Source organism: Xyrauchen texanus, chromosome 44 (assembly GCF_025860055.1).
Source record: "Xyrauchen texanus isolate HMW12.3.18 chromosome 44, RBS_HiC_50CHRs, whole genome shotgun sequence".
Classification (NCBI taxonomy): domain Eukaryota; kingdom Metazoa; phylum Chordata; class Actinopteri; order Cypriniformes; family Catostomidae; genus Xyrauchen; species Xyrauchen texanus.
In genome coordinates this window covers 20,142,162-20,165,149 of record NC_068319.1, presented here as the reverse complement: position 1 = coordinate 20,165,149, position 22,988 = coordinate 20,142,162, and the positions used below count along the sequence as shown (strand labels likewise).

Genomic DNA, 22,988 nt, shown 5'->3' with positions numbered 1-22,988 from the left:
TTCATAGGCCTTGATACAGGCTGTATATGCCAGTTTGCTTTACACATGTGTGCTTTCTTATTCAGCTGATTTTGGTGTGTCTGCAAAAATGGACAATACCCTTCAAAAACGCTCAACTTTCATTGGAACGCCATACTGGTAAGACTCAGAGTTACACCCTAACATTTGCTCAAATGCTCACCAACCTTACTTTAATTGTGAAAATACAGTGAAAATTCTGTCAGCATTTATTCTGCCTCATGCCGTTCCAACCCCATATGACTTTCTTCCATGAAAGCACTACTAACTACCCTGAAAAACAAAATGCTTTGAATTTACATGATTTAATCATATACATTGGTTACACATGAATCATTTAAGTTGCATCAACATACATATTTTTTTCATCTTGGTTTAGTTCATTAATTCTTTGTCAGAAAACATAATTTGTACAAGCAAGTTTCATATAATGGAACAAAGTTTCCCTAACATGATTAATTTACTTCGTTTTATTTTGTGTCACATTATGTTATAATAGCATATGCTAAATGCTAAGTAGTAATTGCTCCTTGAGTAAATAAAGCAAGATACAGTATGTTGTTTGTGTATCTATCCTCAACCTAAGCAAAAGCTCCACTCTTCACAATTGTAACACAGCATATCAGAATCAGTTCTAAATCCCAAAATAACAACATTAAGCACCATTAAGTCGCCTCCTTTCTTCATCTGGCTCAAAAATACATAACACTTAATTTAAAAATGTTTACCTTGCCAGTTTCAGTTATGTCAACAAAACGTGTTTATGTAGTCCCAACACAAATGGAAAAAAGCCAACTTTTAAATTAAGTAGAAACTAAGAAAATGTACTTTAAATAGTTAAATTAAATTAAATTAGCTCATTTTAATTGAGTAAATAAGCAGCAAAAATTATTTTGGGGTGGGGTGGGGTGTCAATTTTGATTATCTCAGCTTGCTGAAATGCACATCTTTTATTTCACCACAAAACACAGATGTCACCACTATTAAGATGACCCTCTTTAATGCACGTTCACATTTAGAACAAGTCTTTTATTCTGAATTACTTTTTGGTGTCATGATCATTGGACTTTTTATTCATCACTGAGGCCTGTCTGAATCGTGGCAAACAAATGGCCCTGGGGGATCTAACACCACCAGGCTGTGACTTTTTAAATTCCCCACAGACTTCAGGACGAGGAGGTGGCATTGCCACTGTTTTTGAAAACTCTTTGGACGTGTATTCCAGTTTTGAGGTCCAATTGTTAAAGATTGACATCTTGGGTCCTTTTCTGCTACTCATGTACAGACCTCCCAAATTTAATAAGGACTTCATCCAATCATTTTCTGACTTTCTCTCTGGACTGTTGTCATGGGTGATAGACTCCTGATTTTTGGGGATTTTAATATTCATGCATGCTTTCCATTGAAACCGCTGGTATATGAATTGATCTGGTCCTACTCACAATATGGGTCATACATTAGATCTGGTGTTATTGTATGGTCTTTCTGTGTCCAACTTAGAGCTCTTATAGATATTCCCATTTCTGACCATTATTCAATAATGTTTGAGTCTGTCTCTACTTGTCCTCTGCCTACTGTCCTACATTCACTCATCTACTGCCAATCTTTTTTCAGAATTGTATCTAACGCATTTCACAGATGATGTCTTAGCTGGACTCGACACAGAATCATTGGTCGAAGCTTTTAATAAATCTTGTACTTTTGCACTTGATAATGTCTCCCCGCTCAAGCCAAGGAGAACTAAGTGTGTTTTACAGCCTTGGTTAAATGACGTCACCCAAGCTCTCAGACAAGAGTGCAGAAAAGCTGAGCGCAAGTTGACTGAAAGCTTCAGGTCTCTTGCAATATTTTAAAGGAGTGTTTAACAAACTATCAGAGAACTGTAAAGGAAGCTGAAGCCAAGTTTTTCTCTACATTAATCACTGATAATGCAAATCGACCAAAAGTTTTGTTCAAAATAATTGATTCTGTTTAAAACCCAACTAAAAATGCATTTCTGGACGCCACCCAAGGGAACTGTGAAACATTTTAAACTTCTTTACTACTTAATCTTTACAAAATTGAGCAGATTCTAGGTGTGATTGTACTTTCACAAATTGATCAACCATTAATTCCTTCCCTGTCCAGGTCCCTGACTCACTTTAAACCAGTTATATCAGAACAGTTAGCAGATGTAGTCTCCAAAATAAAGTGTTCCAGTTACAAGCTGGATATTTTTTCTCCACACCTTCTTACATTTTTTTTATGACTATCAGTTCCAATATGACAGCTATAATTAACAGCTAATTAGCAAGTGGAGTTGTTCCAAGTAGTTTAAACATGCAATTCTACATCCTTTGTTAAAAAAATCATGTTTTGGATCTTGCAATACACAAAAAATTACAGACCAATCTCTAAACTGCCTTTTAGTTCCAAGATTTTGGAGAGAGTTGTTTATTTGCAGCTCTACACCTATCTAAATACATTTAACATTTTAGATACATTTCAGTCTAGTTTCAGAAACTCAGAAATCACTGAATCTGCATTGTTGAAGGTTACTAATGATATGGATCCATGGATTCAGGTTCAACCGTCATCTTAGTTTTATTAGATCTCAATGCCGAGTTCGACACAATCGACCATAATATTCTCCTAAATCATATAGAATGTATGGTTGGCATCCAGGGGATGACCCTCCAGTGGTTTTCCTCCTATCTAAAAGAAAGGATGTTCTCTGTGAATTTAGGTAATTTTTCTTCTACTTCGGCTCAATTACAGTGTGGTTTCCCTCAAGGGTCAATCTTAGGACCCTCTATTTACAGCATATCTTATCACTGTTATGCTGATGATTCACAAATTTATTTCCCAGTGAGTGTAGATTAGAATTGTTAATCTGAGAATGCCCTAAATTGCCTCAAAGATATTAAACATTGGCTGGAAATCAATTTCTTACAATTAAATGAAAGCAAAACCAAAGTTCTGATTTTTAGTTCCTCTACGTCCTACTTATTTGGCCTGGTTGCCCAGTTAGGTCCTTGAGTCTTGGAGTGATTTTAGACTAATCATTACTTTTTAATGAGCAGATCAGTGCTGTGGTCAAGGGTAGCTTTTTCCACCTTAGAACTATCACTAAAATAAAATACAAATTTCCCATAAAGACTTGGAAATTGTGACCGACTCACTTATTTAATCAAGGTTATTGTACTCATTGTACATTGGTCTGCCCAAAACTGCGTTATCCTGCCTACAGCTTATTCAAAACTCAGCAGCTAGGCTTTTAACAGGGTCAAGAAAGAGGTATCACATTTCCCCTGTTTTAGCATCTCTACACTGGCTTCCGGTAATATTCAGGATTTCAAAATTCAGATTTTTGTCTACAAGGCACTATCTGGTCTCGTGCCCCAATATATCAGTGATCATAATAGGTCATCCATCTCTATCTTGTGCACTACATTCCAAGTCTTCTGAAGACTTACATTCAGCTTTGTTGAATAGACCAAAATGTATTTCAAAATTAAAACTCCCAAATATTATATATCTTGAATATATGTATTTTCAAACTTGGTAAATCAAAATGCATCAGACCTGGTTTCACATCAAGGACTCAATTGGTTCTTGCATGCCACATAACCAACCATGACACACCAAGTTTAAGTATGTGGAATAAAGAAAGTCACTTGGGGTGAGTAAATGATGATTTAAATTTTGGGCTGAATTGTTTCTTTAAAATCTTAAACAATAAAAAATAATAAACAGTATAACAACTAAACAAAAGTTATGCAAATGTGATCCTTACATTTAAAATGACCAAACTGCCCCCAAAAATATTTAAAATCTCTTGTCTTTCAAGGATGGCACCGGAGGTGATCATGTGTGAAACATCAAAGGACAATCCCTACAGCTCGAAAGCTGATATCTGGTCACTGGGCATCACTTTGATTGAGGCTGCAGAGATGGAGCCCCCTCATCATTCTCTCAATCCCATGAGGGTCCTGCTGAAGATCACCAAGTCTCCACCACCCACACTTTCCAATCCTCGCCAATGGTGGGTGTTCACTCCATCAAACCCTAGATTGGCTGAGGTTTATGATAGAGATACACAGATGTATCTGGCAAAAATCTGTATCGGCAAATAAAAGCAATTATCTGCACTATTGGACATTGGTTGATTGTTTAAGAAAAGCAGATTATAAGGGCCAATTATTTCCTGTCAAAAGAGGGTAGAAAAAATGTAGTGGACAATTAGCCTACAACTCGTGGTGTGAAAGAAATCATCTCTTGTGTGGAATTGCTTTGAATTGGTTGACAACGACAGCAGAGTTGCAAATTGTAAGCTTTGCACTGCTAGAATTTCACGGTAAAAACTACCATTTTTACCAAACTTTTATATAATAATTGAATGACCTTAAAGCTAGACACAACAAGGAATATGAGGAGTTTGTTGAAGCTAAGCAGAGGCTGCTTCAGCTAAAAAGAGACATGCTTCATCATTAAGAGTTCAGAACATTAAAATAATGAAGAAATCTCACCAATTTAATGTGAGGCTATACATAATTAAATTAATGTGAGTTAATAATGTGTTTTGTATAAGTGTTTTGATTTGAACTGAGGCCAGTTACTCTGAAACATGGAAAACATATAGAGACATAGAGAATACAGTTATTAAAAATGTCTTACAAAATTGTGTTATTATCAGTAATTTAAAACAAGATAGCATAAAAAAAGCACATTCAACAAACAATTTGTATCAGTATCAGCAGATGTTCTAAATAATCGGATATCGGTATTTGCACACAAATTTTGTAATCTGTGCATCCCTAGTTTAGGACACAGCTTACCTTATCTTGAAATCTACAACCAGGTCATCTCATTTCCAAGACTTTCTGAGGAGGGCATTACATAAGACCCCAGAGGCTCGTTGGGGAGCCCAACAGCTCCTGGCCCACCCTTTCTCTTACTCTGGGCGAGATGGGCGAGCCCTTAAAGAGCTCACTGCTGAGGCAAAAGCAGAGGTGACTGAGGTCATAGAGGCTGAGGTAATTACATCTGCTCCTGTGGCAAATTAAACATGATTCTTAGCAAGAATATACAAGGCATTTTATTTGACCAGCGCTCAAGCCTAGTCCCACTATTGGGAGGGCGGTATTTGGGGGGGAGGGGAGGATGTCTCTTTTTTGCTGGACCAGCCTCCTGGACTAGGCTGGTCTTTTTGGCAAGGTTACTGCATATTTTTCTTCATCTGTTCTTCTGTAGTCTCTTTTAGACTTCCAGTGTTCTGTGAATGAGATGCTAGCAACAGAGTCTGAGCAAACACAGCCACAACCAGTACAAACATTTGAAGAACAAAAACCACATGAACCTAAGAGTCCTCAGAAGACCGTAAATGCTGTTCCTCAATTTCCCACCAACTCTGAGCCATACAGTGAGGCTAAAGTAACTCGCAGGGCCTCCCAGGCCACAGATAAAACACAAAAGAGGGCAAGACGTCTCTCTGTCCCTGGAAACCTGCTTTCGTTTCTGACAGGGAGCTCTCGTCATTGCAAATCTGGATTCTGGGGTGACAATTCAGCCGTTCGGGGAACTAAAGACTCTGAAGATTCCATTGCAGCAAAAACTGTGGCAAATTGTCTTTCGGTTTCACAGGGAGAAGATAGCCATGAGAGTGAACGGACTGACAAACCCAAGGAGCAAACATCTGACTTATTTGAAGTAAAAAGTAATGAGGCTGCTGATGCCAAAGACAAGAAAGCTAAAGTAGAGACTGACAAGAAAGAAACCAAGAACTTAAATCATTCAAGCTCACAAACACACCTGCAAACCGATATCTCTGAAAAGAAAACACTAAATCTTACCAAGCTGGACTCTGACGCTGATGAGGATTCAGGCCACAATGACCAAACATTCTGGAAATCCCTCCAAAAACCTGCTATTGTCGCCAAAATTAACCTTCCTAGAGCAACGCATCCACAGACCACACTGATTAAAGCTTTAAGTTTGGAAACACCACTAACCAAAAAGTGCAAAAGCGACAAGGAAATATCAAAAAATGAGTACCTTGATTTGGCCTGTCCTTTGAAAACATACAATTCTCTTCTCACAGTTGATATTAACACATTTTTAGCTGTTGAGATGCTATCTAGTAACATACCTGAAGAAATTCCTGATCTTCAGAAAGGAAACCAGACAAATGAACCAACAGAAAATGACACTGTTGAGGAAACAGTCATGCTTGTTGATGAAAAAAATGAGGTAGAAATAGAAGGGCCTGCAGAAATGGAGACAAATGGAGGAACAGAGGACGAAACAAAATTGGAAAGTTGTCAAGAAGGCAAAGACCTTAATGGAGCTAAAGATACAAGTACAGAAGAAGCCACCATGGAAAAGCACATTACCATGGAGGTAGGGGATGAGAATGTCAATGAATCCATCAACAAAGCTTCAAACGAGAAAGAGGAAAGCAGTGAAAAAGGTGAAGAACTGAATGCGACAACAGATACCGGGACAGAGCAAGAAGAACATTTAGCCACCAAGGAAAGTATGCCACCAACTGAGGTGGAATTGAAAAATGAAAATGGTAAAACCACAAGACAATCTGATGAGATGGAAACACTCATCCAAATTAAGGAAACAAAGATCATTGTTTTACACAATTCAGGGAGAGAAATAGAGCTATCAACTAAAGTAACTACAGAAGAGACCAGTACTGAGGGGGAAATGAGTATCAGTGTCAATGAAGGAGAAACCGATGGAGATGAGAAAGTAAACTGTTCTGAAGAGAAAGAAGTTGTTACTGATTCAGAGGAACCTAAACAAGAATGTAACCAATGGAATGATATTATAAGCTTACAGAACTCCAAAGGAGACCAATCGAAAAGCAAAGGTGATGAAACAATAGATGTGACTGGACCAAAGCTGAAAAAGCAAGTGATGTTTGCACTTGAGGAGGACAAAAAAAGGCAAGATAAAACCAATGAAAGGCCACTTGCAAATGGCATAGAAGATTCAGACTTAATACCACCACATGTTGGATCTAATAGAACCACAACTAAGGAATCTAATGATGACACAATTCCACCTCTTTCTCCAACTACAGAGCCAACTTCCCCTCCTCTGTCCACTGGCTTTGAAGGGGTGAGTCTGAAACAAACAAACTAGCCACAAAATGTACACTTTTCACAGACTGTGATGAACCATTTCTGCATTAAGCAGTGTAAATCTAGCAAACTCTATAAAAATATTTATATTTTTTACGTATTGAATGTACATTTATAACATTATTCTTATGATATAGGCTATAATAAATGGCATTAATAAAATAAATGGCATTAATAAAATAAATAAAAAAACAATAATAAAAAAGAAATTCTCATTCTTTTTTGGAAAGACGTGGAAACGTAATAGTGGATTGGTTATTTTACTGTTGGAGCAAATGGGCATGTTCCAAACATGGAAATTTAAAAAGGTCAATTAGCAAACAAAAATTGAACATGTAATTTATGTTTTTCTCTGTTTGTCAATTTAGGACTTAAACCCAAGCAGGAGGACAGTAAAGAAAACTCGAAAATTTATGGTGGACGGTCATGAGGTCAGTGTTACCACCTCCAAAGTGGTTAGTGAGAGAGATGGCAAGGAACAACAAATGCGCTCCACCAGGTAACAAGTGGTCTTTATAAATTATAATGGAGAGACTGGTCATTTAAAATGATTAAATCTGCTGTGTGTAATTTTCAGCTTAGTTTTAAAAGGATAGATCACCCAAAAACTTCTGTCATCATTTACCCATCCTCATGTTGCTCCAAACTTGTAAGACACTTATTCATATGTGGAACACAAAAGGAGACGTTTGGCACAATGTTAGCCTCAGTCATCATGCTACTAGGCGTGGGTAAAAATATGGATTTTCTGATGCAGCGCAATATTCATTTGAAGACTCTCGATATGGATACTTTAATCCCAAGATCAATCTTTTATTCAATGCACACCCCTCTACAATGAGAGGAAATCACTGGCATTTGCAACTAAATTTGTGCTATGCAACTAAAAATGTATATATTTAGAAACTGGCTGGTAAATGTTCAGATTTCACTCACCAGTGATTGTGTAGTATAGTGGTAAAGTATTCAGCCACGTGATCCTTTCACTGCTTGTTGAGAGTAAAAGTTGTTCTGTGTAATGTGTGTACAAAGATATCTATGCAACCCATCTGTCACTGAATAATGTCTCATTTACAAATGCTCTTTATGGAAATGGCAGTTTTCTTAAAGAAATAGTGCCGTTTTTTAGCACACGTTCAACAATAAATACTTCTAAATAGTACAAATTATGCAATTTAACAATAGACATGTAACAAAATATAATATAGGCAATTTAATAGTGCTGGGTTCAAATCCACCTTAGTCGAGTCTGAGTCAAGTCCGAGTCTTTAAACAATCAAGTCCGAGTCCAAAAGGGGCCGAGTCGGACTCAAGACCAAGTCCATAACAGTCCATAGGTTGAGTCCGAATTAATCTGTTCATGAATCTGAATTAAAATTGTAACCGTAAACTCAGCATCAATGTTTTAAGCTTATTTTAAACTTCACAACTAAGAAAAACTATTTGTCAATATAAATGCAGCAAAAACACCTCGATATGATTAGTTTTCTATTTCCTGTTGAACAGACTTCAAAGTGGTTTCAGAATGAAAGCATATGCTTTAGATGTATGAAGATAAAACCTTCAACACACTTCTTATTGTGTTCTGTTGGCATTTCAATTATTTGTAGCTTTTCCCCTCCCCTCAAACAAAGAAGAAAGTGAAAGCTGTGTTAGTCTTTACTACCAGAGTTTGTTTTTTATTTCTACTTTATTTTCAATTTGTCATTTCAATTTAGTTTAGTTTTATCTAAAATGATCCCTTTCTAAAGAAATAATATATACTGAGATTTATTTTTTGTCTCTATCTGCCGACTGGTTTGGGTAAATAATGAATCAACACAATAGTAATTAGCAATCACATGACTTGACTACAAATGCTACATCCAAAAACACTGGAAAAGCTCACTGATAATATTAGGGCCATTTAACACGGACATGTTTGTGAATTCACAGAAAACTGGGCAGTTCTGCACACTGATTGTTCACCTAAAACCCTGATTTGAAGAAGCTATTTGACGACAGATACTCACATATATTCCACAAGACAAAATGGTAACTGAATTTAAACAAATGATCCGGTTGAAACGTTTACATTCCCTTGGTCTAAAAGGATTAGTTCACCCAAAAATGAAAATTCAGTCATTGTTTACTCACCCCTGTGTTGTTAGAACTCCATATGATTTTCTTTCTTATTCTTAACCCAAAGGGAGAAATTGTGAAAAAAATGAATTGTGCTCAGTGATGTCACACAATGGCAGATTATGGTGACCACTTCTTTAAACTTCAAAATGGCACAAAAGTATAATTCAGAACTCTAAAAAATTATTGTATGTGACCTATAACTTGTTCTGAAGGAATACGATAAGGTTTGGTGAGAAACAAACGTGTAAGATGTATTATAAAGTGAAGCGTATTTAACCCCTTTTCTCCCAATTTGGAATGCCCAATTCCCACTACTTAGTATGTCCTCGTGGTGGCGCGGTTACTCACCTCAATCCAGGTGACGGAGGACAAGTCTCAGTTGCCTCCACTTCTGAGACGTCAATCCGTGCATCTTATCATGTGGCTTGTTGTGCATGACACCGTGGAGACTCGCAGCATATGGAGGCTCATGCTACCCTCCACGATCCACGCACAACTTACCACGTGCCCCATTGAGAGCGAGAAATCCTAATTGTGACCATGAGCAACTGGGCAAATTTGGTTGCTTAGGAGACCTGGCTGGAGTCACATCCTGGATTTGAACTCGCAACTCCAGGGGTGGTAGTCAGCGTCAATACTCAACGAGCTACCCAGGCCCCCATTAAGTGAAACTCTTGACTGACTGTTGATCTCCTGTGCGTGTTCATGAGACAGACTCCACGTGAGCTTTAGAGCTCCTGGCATGAGAGTAAACCCTTTAATATGGTGTGTTGCTTTCTCTATGATTAATTACTGTTTGTGTAAGAATTGTTCACAAGTCCCTGCTTTGTCCTGAGCTGTGAAGCTGTCCACTTTTCTTAATAAAAATACTGTACATTCTTTGGTTTCCCAGCATCTTCTGCACATTTGAGTTCTTCCCAACAGTGACAAAATTATATAGACATCCAGCTTTTGACACTTTTGGATAATTGATGGCAACACAAGAACCAAGAACCAAGGGGATGCAAACTATTGAACAGGATGATTTATGTAAATTACAGTACATTCTTATTAATGTAGATTTTGAAAGGCAGAACTACATAAAATATACATCCTTTTATCTCTTATATCTGCATACATTCTGAAAGGGGTGTGAAAACACATAGGCCTAAAATAAAAGGGGTATGCAAACTTCTGCAATATAGTTTGTGAAAATGTACTTTTTATTTTATATTTAGTTTTTCACTATTTAACCACATTTTAGCTTTTTTAATTGACAGATTCCATGTAGCCTATTTTATCCATATAATTTCATATTGCACGTGTAATTATGAGTAGACTTGTCCTGTCAGGTACATATTTTAACACAAATTTCACAACATTGGAACCTAAAATTCAAAAAACAGTCCCCACATCTCAACATTTAAAGAAATGTTCTGGGTTCAATACAAGTTAAGCTCAATCAACAGCATTTGTGCCATAATATTGATTGTCACATACATTAATTTTGACTCCTTAAAAAAAGCAAAAATCTGAGTTACAGTGAGGCACTTTCTTTGTTTTGTTTAAACAAAGAAATGTGAAACTTATAATTTTATAAAAGCACTTACATTAATTCTTCTGTTAAAACTTAAGTATTATTTGAGCTATAAAGTTGATTAAATTGTAATTTTTACAGTTGTTTTAGGGTTTTTTGACATTACATCGTCATGGCAAAGAAGTTGTAAAATTGGCTATAACTTTACAGATGCGGTTAGTAAGTGATTTTATCACACTTAAATATGGTTAACATGCATATTGCTTATGTCTTGTGGCTAAACTTTTGAAACATTATTTTAATGTAAAAAAATGTCCTTATTCACTTCCATTGCAAAAGCCTCACGTAACAGATTTTTGCTTTTTTTTTAAGAAAATGAGGGACGAGTCAAAATGCATTTTTGTGGTAATCAACATTATGCCACAAATGTTGTCGATTGGCTGAACATGTACTGAACCCGGAATATTCCTTGAAGTGTTTGTACTATGTAAAAAGTGCAGTGTATCTGTCTGAATGTGACCCTTGTCTGATTTATCTCTGTGCTCGTGGGGAAAATGAACATTCAGAAAACACCCCACTTACGTTTTCACGTGTGGTGTAAAGACATACACTCACCTAAAGGATTATTAGGAACACCTGTTCAATTTCTCATTAATGCAATTATCTAATCAACCAATCACATGGCAGTTGCTTCAATGCATTTAGGGGTGTGGTCCTGGTCAAGACAATCTCCTGAACTCCAAACTGAATGTCAGAATGGGAAAGAAAGGTGATTTAAGCAATTTTGAGCGTGGCATGGTTGTTGGTGCCAGACGGGCCGGTCTGAGTATATCACAATCTGCTCAGTTACTGGGATTTTCACGCACAACCATTTCTAGGGTTTACAAAGAATGGTGTGAAAAGGGAAAAACATCCAGTATGCGGCAGTCCTGTGGGCGAAAATGCCTTGTTGATGCTAGAGGTCAGAGGAGAATGGGCCGACTGATTCAAGCTGATAGAAGAGCAACTTTGCCTGAAATAACCACTCGTTACAACTGAGGTATGCAGCAAAGCATTTGTGAAGCCACAACACGCACATCCTTGAGGCGGATGGGCTACAACAGCAGAAGACCCCACCGGGTACCACTCATCTCCACTACAAATAGGAAAAAGAGGATACAATTTGCAAGAGCTCACCAAAATTGGACAACTGAAGACTGGAAAAATGTTGCCTGGTCTGATGAGTCTCGATTTCTGTTGAGACATTCAGATGGTAGAGTCAGAATTTGGCGTAAACAGAATGAGAACATGGATCCATCATGCCTTGTTACCACTGTGCAGGCTGGTGGTGGTGGTGTAATGGTGTGGGGGATGTTTTCTTGGCACACTTTAGGCCCCTTAGTGCCAATTGGGCATCGTTTAAATGCCACGGCCTACCTGAGCATTGTTTCTGACCATGTCCATCCCTTTATGGCCACCATGTACCCATCCTCTGATGCTACTTCCAGCAGGATAATGCACCATGTCACAAAGCTCGAATCATTTCAAATTGGTTTCTTGAACATGACAATGAGTTCACTGTACTAAAATGGCCCCCACAGTCACCAGATCTCAACCCAATAGAGCATCTTTGGGATGTGGTGGAACGGGAGCTTCGTGCCCTGGATGTGCATCCCACAAATCTCCATCAACTGCAAGATGCTATCCTATCAATATGGGCCAACATTTCTAAAGAATGCTTTCAGCACCTTGTTGAATCAATGCCACGTAGAATTAAGGCAGTTCTGAAGGCGAAAGGGGGTCAAACACAGTATTAATATGGTGTTCCTAATAATCCTTTAGGTGAGTGTAGATCGGCTTCTTTCAGGTCATTGTTGAAAACGTATTTTTTTGCATTATTTTGGGTATTTGCGCTGACTGACAAGACTATAGAAGTGCATGACGTCATTGCCATGATAACCAGACACATTTCAGTTGATTTGATGATGAATAGAATGAATGTTTCACCAAATCAACGTGCAATGCAACAAAATTGATTTTCTGGATACATTACACCTAAAAAGACTTAATAGCCCAATATTAATAATATTTTCAGAATTTTTATTTTGATATATTGTTTTAGTAAACTGTGACAAGTCCAAGTCCATAAAAATTGGTATCGTGACTCAGACTGGACTACCCCAACTCTAAATTATAATATCACGTTTATTGATTAAATACATTGATTTGTTAATTTTTAAAAAGCTAAAATGTGACCAAAGTGATTCATTAGTAAAATGGATATTTTCTTAATCTAGTTAGAAGGTCCCCTGTATAATTAACACATTAGCTGGGAGAGAATTTATTTAATATGTAAGCATGGGAATCGAAACCGAATCGAGAGCTTGTAAAATGGAATTGAAATGGGAAATCTGTATCAATACCCAGCCCTACATGCTACGGTATGTCTTTTTCCCCCATGCTATGAAAGTGAATGGTGACTGAACTCGTTCTACCAAACATTTCCTTTTGTGTTACAAAGAATAAAGAAAGTTATACAGGTTTAGAATGACATGAGTTAAATAAAATAGATCTGTGCATTCTTATGTGAGTGAATTTACGTCTACTTGGGTATTTGCAGACGGCAAGAGCTGCACGCGTTGAAGCTTTTGCAGAGAGAGGAGCAGAGAGAGCATGCGCAGCTTGAGCAGAAACTCCAGCATCAGCGAGAACAGATGTTCCGCCACATAGAACAAGAGATGACTGTGAGTCATCATGTCACATGCACCAAAACCCTTTGGTCTCATTTAGCAATTTAAGACCAGTTGACCAGAAATGGCATATCATTAGTTTTACTTAAAGCTGAAGTATATCATTTTTACAACACTAGCGGCATCGAATGGAATCGTAAAAATAAAATTATGTTTTCAAAACAGCATTCCGAATATGCCTCCCATCTGTCATTGATCAAACAAAGAGATAGCTCCATTCCCAACTTACGCCATTTGTTAAGTAACGTTGTTTGGGCGGGTCAAAGCAGGTCTCTCAAAACAAACACAGGAATTTTTATAGCACCGCAAAGACACAGTGTTTACTGTTTTCAAGAGAATTAACCTATGAATGGCTTACTTATAGTTGTCTCTGCATATTAAACTGGGATAATAGAAAGTATTTTAACACTGAAAAAGTTACAGGACATACTTCAGCTTTAAAGACAACAAGAAATAGCATGCTCAGTGAATTTAACTTCCATAATGTGGCATATTTCTCATTAAATTGAAATTTCTGTCAAAGTTTAATACTTTAACTATACAATACAGAGTACTACTAAACCAGACATGCAAGGAACAATGACATCAGCTTATTGTTGGCCCTTTTGCAGAGCAAGAAGCAATACTATGACAGTGAGCTTGAGAGACTTGAAAAACAGTACCAACAGCAAAGCAGTCAAATGGAGGCAGAGCACACAGGCCGACTCAGAGAGGATGCAAGGAGACTCAAGGCACAGCAGGAAAAAGAGCTTAGCCGCAAGAGTAGCGCCTTGAAAGCTGACCCGAAAGAGGTACATGTCACTACATTCACCCACCAGGCCCAAACCAGGGTCAAATGCCAGTGAAAAATGACAAAACTGCACATGATATTTAAAATGTAGGAGAAAAAAGCCCATTTGTAAATTCCTCTGGCTTTATTTAACATATCATAAATTTCATAATATTGTATTTGATATATTTTATCATATTATTTAAGGCCTATGTAGTTATAGGTTTAGACAACGTAGTGACCATTTCAATGTATTAATTCAGTTGAAGCATATGACATAAATGGTCAACATGTTATCTCTCATTTGAAAAATCTGAACTCAAAAAGGTACAAAATGCCCTTAAAAATGTTTGCCACTAAAAGGGATAGTTCATGCTCACCTTCATGACCTTCCAAACCAATATGAACCCCCCCCCCCATTTCATTTTTAATTAAAAAGTCACTTTTAACAGGAACAACGGTTCCTGCAGAAGCAGCAGCAGGAACTGAATGAAGCTCTGCAGAAAGGTGTTCAGGAACATAAGAGGAAGGTGGCATCCATGGAATGGGAGATTACAGTAAAATCTCAACAGCTCAAGCGAGGTAAGTGTGCTACTAATATAATTTATTTATAATAAACAAGAGAAATCACAAACATTTATGATTGCTTTTGGTAATGCTTTAAAATTCAGCTGGCAATAGTAGACCTTGTTTTTGGGAAATGTTTACAGGAAGACCTATAATTAAGGGATGACTCACTGGCTTTGTTTGAAAGGGAATAATAGTGACAGTAACAGTAACTTTCTGATTACAGGGATAGTTCACCCAAAAATGAAAACTCTCTCATCATATACTCACCCTCATGTCAGATATGTATGAATTTCTTTCTTCTGCTGAACACAAATAAAGGTTTTTAGAAGAATATCTCAGCTCTGTAGGTCCATAAAATAAAGCAAGTGTAAAGTTGGCCAGAAATTTAAAGGTAAAAAAGCTCATAAAAGACAGCCTAAAAGTAATACATACAACTCCAGTGAACTCCAGATACAACTTCTGAAGACATGGATTTAACCACTGAAGTCTTATGGATTACTTTTATGCTGCCTTTATGGAATTTTAGATTGTTCTGGCCACAATTCACTTTGTATGGACCTACAGAGCTGATTTATTTTTCTAAAAATCTTCGTTTGTGTTCAGCAGAAGAAAGTCAGACACATCTTGGATGACATGGGGGTGAGTAAATGATGACAGAATTGTAATTTTTGAGTGAACAGTCCCTTTAAGGGGCAATATTTGCTCCCTGGTATTGATTTTTTTAACTTGATGAGGGCATATTTTGTATAACCATATACAAACCTCACTGTTTATCATCCTTTAATGTAAAATACTTTTAATAAATAAATAAAAAATGTCAATCTGATTAGATTGTTACCTATAAAAATAAATCGCCATCAACTCATATTTTGTATGAAAATATCTTTAAATAGGCCTAGAATAAAATATATCAGATGATAAAAAAATAAAAACATAAATAAAAAGCAGAAAACAAACAAAGAAAAAAAAAAACATTTGGCAATACGATAAACACATTAAAAAGTGAGTTTTCACACTGTGAGCTCTTTTGAATACTGCACATTTTGGAAAATGTACAGTTGAAGTCAGAAATGTAATTACACCTTAGCCAAATACATTTAAACTCAGTTTTTAACAATTCCTGACATTTAATTGTAGAAAACTTTTCTTGTCTTAGGTAAGTTAGGATCACTATTTTATTTTAAGAATGTGAGATGACAGTAATAATATAGATAATTATTTATTTCATCAAATTCTCAGTGGGTCAGAAGTTTACATACACTTTGTTAGTACTTGGTAGTATTGCATTTAAATTGTTTAACTTGGGTCAAACATTTTGGGTAGTTTTCCACAAGCTTCTCACAATAAGAATTTTGGCCCATTCCTCCAGACAGAACTGGTGTAACTGAGTTAGGTTTGTAGACCTCCTTGCTCGCACACACTTTTTCAGTTCTGCACGCAAATTTTCTATCGGATTGAGGTCAGGGCTTTGTGATGGCCACTCCAATACCTTGACTTTGTCCTTAAGACATTTTGCCACAACTTTGGAGGTATGCTTGGGGTATTTGTCCATTTGGAAGACCCATTTGCAACTGAGCTTAAACGTCCTGGCTGATGTCTTGAGATGTTGCTTCAATATGTCCACATAATTTTCCTTCCTCATGATGTCATCTATTTTGTGAAGTGCACCAGTCCCTGGCAACAAAGCACCCCCACAACATGATGCTACCACCCACATGCTTCGGATGGGATGGTGTTCTTCAGCTGCAAGCCTCACCCTTTTTCCTCCAAACATAACTATGGTCATTATGGCCAAACATTTCAATTTTAGATTCATTAGACCAGAGGACATTACTCCAAAAAGTAAGATCTTTGTCTCCATGTGCACTTGCAAACTGTGTCTGGCTTTTTTATGGCAGTTTTGGAGCACTGGCTTCTTCCTTGCTGAGCAGCCTTTCAGGTTATGTGATATAGGATTCGTTTTACTGTGGATATATATACTTTTCTACCTGGTTCCTCCAGCACCTTCACAAGGTCCTTTGCTGTTGTTCTGGGATTGATTTGCACTTTTTGCACCAACATTATGTTCATCTCTCAAAGATAGAATGCGTCTCTTTCCTGAGCGGTAGGATTGCTGCGTCTTCCCACTGTGTTTATACTTGCATACTATTGTTTGTACAGATGAATGTGGTATCTTCAGGCTTTTGGAAATTGCTCCTAATGATGAACCAGACTTGTGGAGATCCAAAATTGGCTGATTTCTGTTTATTTCCCCATGATGTTAAGCAAAGAGCCACTGTGTTTGAAGGTAGGCCTTAAAGTACATCCACAGGTACACCTCCAATTCAGTACACCTCCTATCAGAAGATAATTGGCTAATTGTCTAAATGATTGACATAATTTTCTGGAATTTTCCAAGCTGCTTAAAGGCACAGTTAACTTAGTGTATGTAAATGTCTGACCCACTGGAATTGTGATATAGTCAATTAAAAGTTAAACAATCTGTCTATAAAAAATTGTTGGAAACATTATTTGTGTCCTTCACAAAGTAGATGTCCTAAATGACTTGCCAAAACTATAGTTTACTAATATTAATTATGTGGAGTGGTTAAAAAAGTAGTTTTAATGACATCAACCTAAGTGAATGTAAACTTCTGACTTCAACTGTATGTATTCAGTGCATACAGAAATGTTGCAAGTATTGTGCACAGTCATAGTAATTAAACAGTGCACAGTGAATACTGTATACAGTTTATACTGTATAATCCAGAAGAGTGGTATGGTAGTGTGTTATTCTGAATATACCCAATTTTTCTCTCCTTAAAGCTCGTGAGGCAGTGATTTGGGAGTTAGAACAGCGCCATCTACAGGAGAAGTACCACCTTTTCAAACAGCAGGTGAAGGAACAGTACTCCCTGCAAAGACAGCAACTGACGAAGAGACATAACAAGGTTAATGATGTCGTTATTTCAATATTATCTCAAAAAGCATGCAGTGGTTTAGTATCTGCGTTTCAGAACCTCATTCTGACCAGTCAATTAAGCTTTCTCTCTTATGGCAGGATAAGGACAGAGCATCTCGGTTCCAGCAGGTTCTTCTAGAGGAACAGAAGTCATTGCAGGCACAGGAGAGAGCTTCCTTTCAGAAGGCCCAGAAAGCTGAAGCCAAAGCCTGTTTAAACCAGTTCAAGGTGGAACTCAGGAAGCTGGGATTGAGCGGTCCTGAACAGCGTCAACGTCTCACGCAGGTCTAGATTTTATCAGAAGCCTCAGAATGAGAAAACATGTCATTGAAATTGTAATACAGATCAGTGGTTCTCAACTGGTTTTGTTTTACATTGGACATTATGTAGTGGTGCAACACAGTACCAAAATGAATTAATATAAACATTTTAATAATATTAATATAATATTAAATAAAAATACCAATTAAAATAATATTAATCTAGGAAGACAAAAATGTACAGTACAAAACACAATGGGCCCTATTTTAAGAATGCTAGAGCTAAGTGCAGCACTATGCCATAAGTCAGAAGCGCAAAGTCAGTGCGCCTGCCTATGAAGTTTTGGTATTTTCCTGCAAGCATGCGCTATGTTTTGGCACAAGTGGGCTTGGCGAAATTGTGCTTGCAAGGCGCTATGGGCAGGGTCAAGTGAAAATTCTGAGGTTCTTCTCTGGTATTGCAGTGTCTGCATCCTATTAGATAGTCTTGAGCTTCAGGGGTATATGGCTGCATTATTAATAATTAATTAATGGGGCCTGGGTAGCTGACCGAGTAAAAATACTGACTACCACCCCTCGAGTCGTGAGTTCGAATCCAGGATGTGCTGAGTGACTCCAGCCAGGTCTCCTAAGCAACTGAATTGGCCCGGTTGCTAGGGAGGGTAGAGTGACATTGGGTAACCTCCTTGTGGTCGCTATAATGTGGTTCTCGTTCTCGGTGGGGCACGTGGTGAGTTATGCATGGATGCTGTGTAGAATAGCATGAAGCCTCTACACGCGCTATGTCTCCGTGGTAATGTGCTCAACGAGCCACGTGGTAAGATGCACAAATTGACTGTCTCAGACGTGGAGGTAACTGAGATTCGTCCTCTGCCTCCCAGATTGAGGCGTGTCACTACGCCACCACAAGGACTTAGAGTGCATTGGGAATTGGGCATTCCAATTTGGAGAGAAAAAGGGGAGACATTTTTTTGGTATTAATATGTATTATTAATCATTTTCATCTACTGACACACAATTCATGGCTAGTATTAACAGTGATTGCATCGCCGTGCACTTCTACTGGTCGATTTTGAAATTGTTTTATTTAAATTTGTTTATAGAAACACAAAACCATTAAACCACAATATTTATAAATATAAATTTCACTTCAAACCAAATTAAGATATAATAAAAATATAATGAAGTGATAAAAAAATTAAATAATTCCAAATCCAAACATTTTACCCTTTCAAACATCTTCCACTGCCCCTTTTTGCAGTGACTTAAAAATCTATCTACAACAACAGGTGGAAATATATAAATACAAATTAGATATTAAATTAAATTGGAAATATAAACATAATAATACTAATAATTGAAAGATAAACCATGATCTATAGAAAGTTTAACACAAATCTTAAAAAGTTTTGTTTAAAAAAAAAAAACGGCTACAACAGTTGTCATGAACATAATTTCAGAATTTGGACATGAACTTTATTACCATCTGCTGGTGGTATCTCCAAACTGCAAATGTAGGAACTGAAATGAGAACAGAAATATTGAAATGTCTTGGCACAATTTTTCTATTACAACTATTTTTCAGGAGAATAGCAATTTAAAGTTTGCGCAACTTCGTTTTCATACACCCACATTTAGCGCAAATACACCCACAGATAGCGTAAATACTCCCACTTGCAAGCACCTGCGCTTTGCTCTGGCAAGGAAATTGTGCTTAGAATTAATTAAGACGTATAGACATCTTTGCGCATAGCTCTTTTCTTTGCATGCTTGTGAAAATAGAGCCCAATGTGGTCAGCACAAACCATATACCGTATATCCTCGCTGCAATTGAAGACATATTTAGAGTAGTCTGGGTGTAGTTTTGTTCAGGATTTTTGAGTGAGGTCATGTCACGCATGTTGACATATAGCTAATTTAGCTACCAAGTCAAATGAACTGCCCCTAAAATGTCAGATTTTGATTGTACGCCTAGCCTTTGATGTCAACAACACAAAATATGGGAAGCATTTCTCCTCCCGTTTCAAATGTTGTAACTGTGCATGATTATATGGTTAGCTGCATTTTATTGTTTGCACTTAGCATTGTTTCCCCCCTGTTGTTCACGACCCTATCAGAAGAGCCCTGCAACCCATTTTTGATTTGCGACCCACCAGTTGAGTTACACTGATATAGATTGTGCCTCAATGGTAATTTATAGTAAAACTAAGCGTACATTTTGAATGTAAAAAAAACAGTTGCAGTTGACAAGACTTGTTGTCTCTTGGTTGGCTCTCTTAGTTTTTGTCAGAAGAGGAGGCCAGACAGAAGCAGGACAGGCAGGGTCTGCAAGAGAGTCATGAGAACCAGCTGAAAGCAGTGCAGGAACAATGTGATGCCAGTGCTTTTGAACTGCAGCAACATCAGGTATGACACTTGCGTGCAATGCCTTGCAAATGCCTCTTAATTATAAAGGTGCACTAAGTTATTTTTTACGTTTCAATGGCTGATATGACAGTAGTCTTGGACTTTATATAGACACCTATTTGCATAGATGCCACATCAAGCAAATAAAAACATTTTCATTTTAGCATTGCCATTGGAATCTGTCAGGCATATTTGTTCCTCATTATTAATTAATTCTGGAAACAAAAGTGTTCGATAATTGAAAAGTTACCAAGATAAAGTGAGAGGAATTTAGCTGGTCGTATGATGATCATGAATGATATGATAATGATAAATCATAAAGGGAGACCTACCTTATATAGAATAAAATACCCTTTTCTAGGACATTAATATGATAGTAGTCTTCATCTCATGTGAGCTTACATAATTACAAACAATTGTCAATAGTATTGTTCATTCATTTTGGTTATACTTAGTGTCTATGTGTGTTTGGACACAGAATGAGAAGCTTCAAGTTCTTGTGGACATGGAGAAGAAAAAGATCAATGCTCTGGAAGATGAGCACACCCTGGAGCTCAATGAATGGAGAGATAAGCTAGCGTGCAGGAAAGAGGTATTGGTGGGTTGAGTTAGCCAGTTTTAAAGCTTCATTATTTGGCAAATTCATGACCGCTTTTGTTCATGATTGTTCAGGTGCTAGAGGAAGATCTGGCTCGCAGGCGCAGAGAAAAAGAAGGACCAAGAAGACGAGGCAGTGAACCTGAAAACCGACATGCAGCTCGTCGTTCAAAGTTCTTCCCAAGCCTAAGCTTCTCTTGACCAAGAATGGAAATATTTTGCACATAATCCCTGATGTTTTTATGTGTAATGTTTTTAAACATCAGGATTTTAGGTTATAATTCATACGTGTCTAAGGAAAAGTGCAGGTAACTGAACAACAATTAATTCAATTCTTTTTTTCGAATTCATATTACACTGCATAATACAACAATTAGAAACTTAAAATAGTTTTAGATGAGATTAGATTTGCAGTCAAACATCAGGACACTGCTGCTACTACCCATATATTAAACCATATATAATTTTTTAAATAAAAATATAAAGACTAAGGGGTCCATTTGGAATGGTCACCTGTCCACGGTGTTGGGATAGGCTCCAGCACTATGACCCTACATAGGACAAGCTGCTTTTTTATGTGGATTTTATTTCTGTAAATGTGTTAAAACTTGTTTAGAAATTAAGTGCTTTGTAAGTGTGCTTTATGGCCTTAAATGAAAATGTATTTGTAAATAAACAACTATTGGAGACAAAGGATCTGTTCATAAGAATTAAAACTCCTCTAGTGGACTTGTTTGAAACTTTTAACCCTTGTGCCCTCTTCAAATCGGGCTACCATTCATCATGTTCCCGGAAAAAAATGGTGTCACAAACGGTGTCACAGTCTTGGCTGTTCAACGCCAGCTGTGTATTTGCTCTTTTAGAGAAAATAACTCTTTTAGAGAAAATAACTCTTTTAACTGCGCTGTCGAAGCGCCCAGGGGCAAACTGCACTGCCGTGCAGAGAAGGAGAAAGCCACTGAAGTGCGACAGCAGGCAAGCGTCAGAGGAACAGGAACGGGTGTGTAACTCGCAGCTGACTGCATACACGACCATCGGCTTCGAAGAAAATTTCTGAGTGAACTCAACGTATTTCCCCGCTTTTATTCCCGTATGTTTTGGGGCGGGGTATGCAAATACTGTCTGCCTAATTCCCATTGGCCTTTTTTCATAGATCAGAGGCATATTCGGCGCTCAAGAGAGACCCTTAGTGTCGCTTCTTCGACACAACGTCGAAGTGAGCGACAGATGGGGAACTACAACAAAGTTTTTATCAACAAAGGCATATTGCTGATAAAATAATTACTTTTAAGAAAGTCTTTGTTTTCCTCTTCATCAAACACATGTGTATTTTCCTGGTTCACCTATCAAAATTATTGCATCCTCTGCTGTATTTTGAAAATGAAAATCTATTGAATTATTAAAGTGTCTTAATGACCTCTCAATGACCTCAAAAACCTCAGAATCATGCCCCAAATCTTGTAATTTAGATTCACATGAAAATGTGTGCCACTTCTCCAAGCATTATTAAGATGCTGGCCACATGGTCTGAGCTGGCTGTGTTTCTATAATACCACCAGTCTGAGTGATTGTTTTATCCAGGTTCATTGGGGTAGCAATATCGGCTGTCTTCAGAGGAGTCACCACAGCCGTAGCCATACCTAGGTCTGCCCAGAGAACCCAGACCATATGCAATGGCTGCTGAAAAGCAAACTGAGTGATAAGAAGCACTTGTGTTGTAATGATCTATTATCTATGTATTCCATTAGATAATCAGAATGTCTATATTGATGATGAAATTTCAAATAATTCACCAGCCATTATAGTAAAAATTCAAAAATAAATAAAGCATTAAAATTCAGTAAAAATAAATAAATGTCTTTAGGATACAATTTCATGTAACCCAAATGCATCCTTATATAAACAATATTATTTATATACTACAT

General features: G+C 37.3%; 1 protein-coding gene across 2 annotated transcripts in view; it reads left to right on the top strand.

Annotated features, from left to right (window-relative positions):
* LOC127636800 (serine/threonine-protein kinase 10-like) overlaps positions 1-21,747 on the top strand; it is a 28,377-nt gene extending 6,630 nt beyond the window's left edge. Inside the window, exons 5-17 of one of the 2 annotated variants that reach the window (XM_052117541.1) lie at positions 66-138; positions 3,848-4,042; positions 4,859-5,033; positions 5,251-7,128; positions 7,520-7,650; positions 13,391-13,514; positions 14,132-14,311; positions 14,742-14,871; positions 17,665-17,789; positions 17,900-18,085; positions 20,341-20,466; positions 20,945-21,058; positions 21,139-21,747. In XM_052117541.1, the coding sequence (XP_051973501.1) occupies positions 66-138; positions 3,848-4,042; positions 4,859-5,033; positions 5,251-7,128; positions 7,520-7,650; positions 13,391-13,514; positions 14,132-14,311; positions 14,742-14,871; positions 17,665-17,789; positions 17,900-18,085; positions 20,341-20,466; positions 20,945-21,058; positions 21,139-21,264 (3,563 nt within the window). In that variant the 3' untranslated portion in view covers positions 21,265-21,747. Of the gene's footprint in view, positions 1-65; positions 139-3,847; positions 4,043-4,858; positions 5,034-5,250; positions 7,129-7,519; positions 7,651-13,390; positions 13,515-14,131; positions 14,312-14,741; positions 14,872-17,019; positions 17,147-17,664; positions 17,790-17,899; positions 18,086-20,340; positions 20,467-20,944; positions 21,059-21,138 lie in introns of those variants that run through there. The other variant, XR_007969639.1, reaches the window with a different exon arrangement.
* The last annotated feature ends 1,241 nt before the right edge of the window (positions 21,748-22,988 follow it).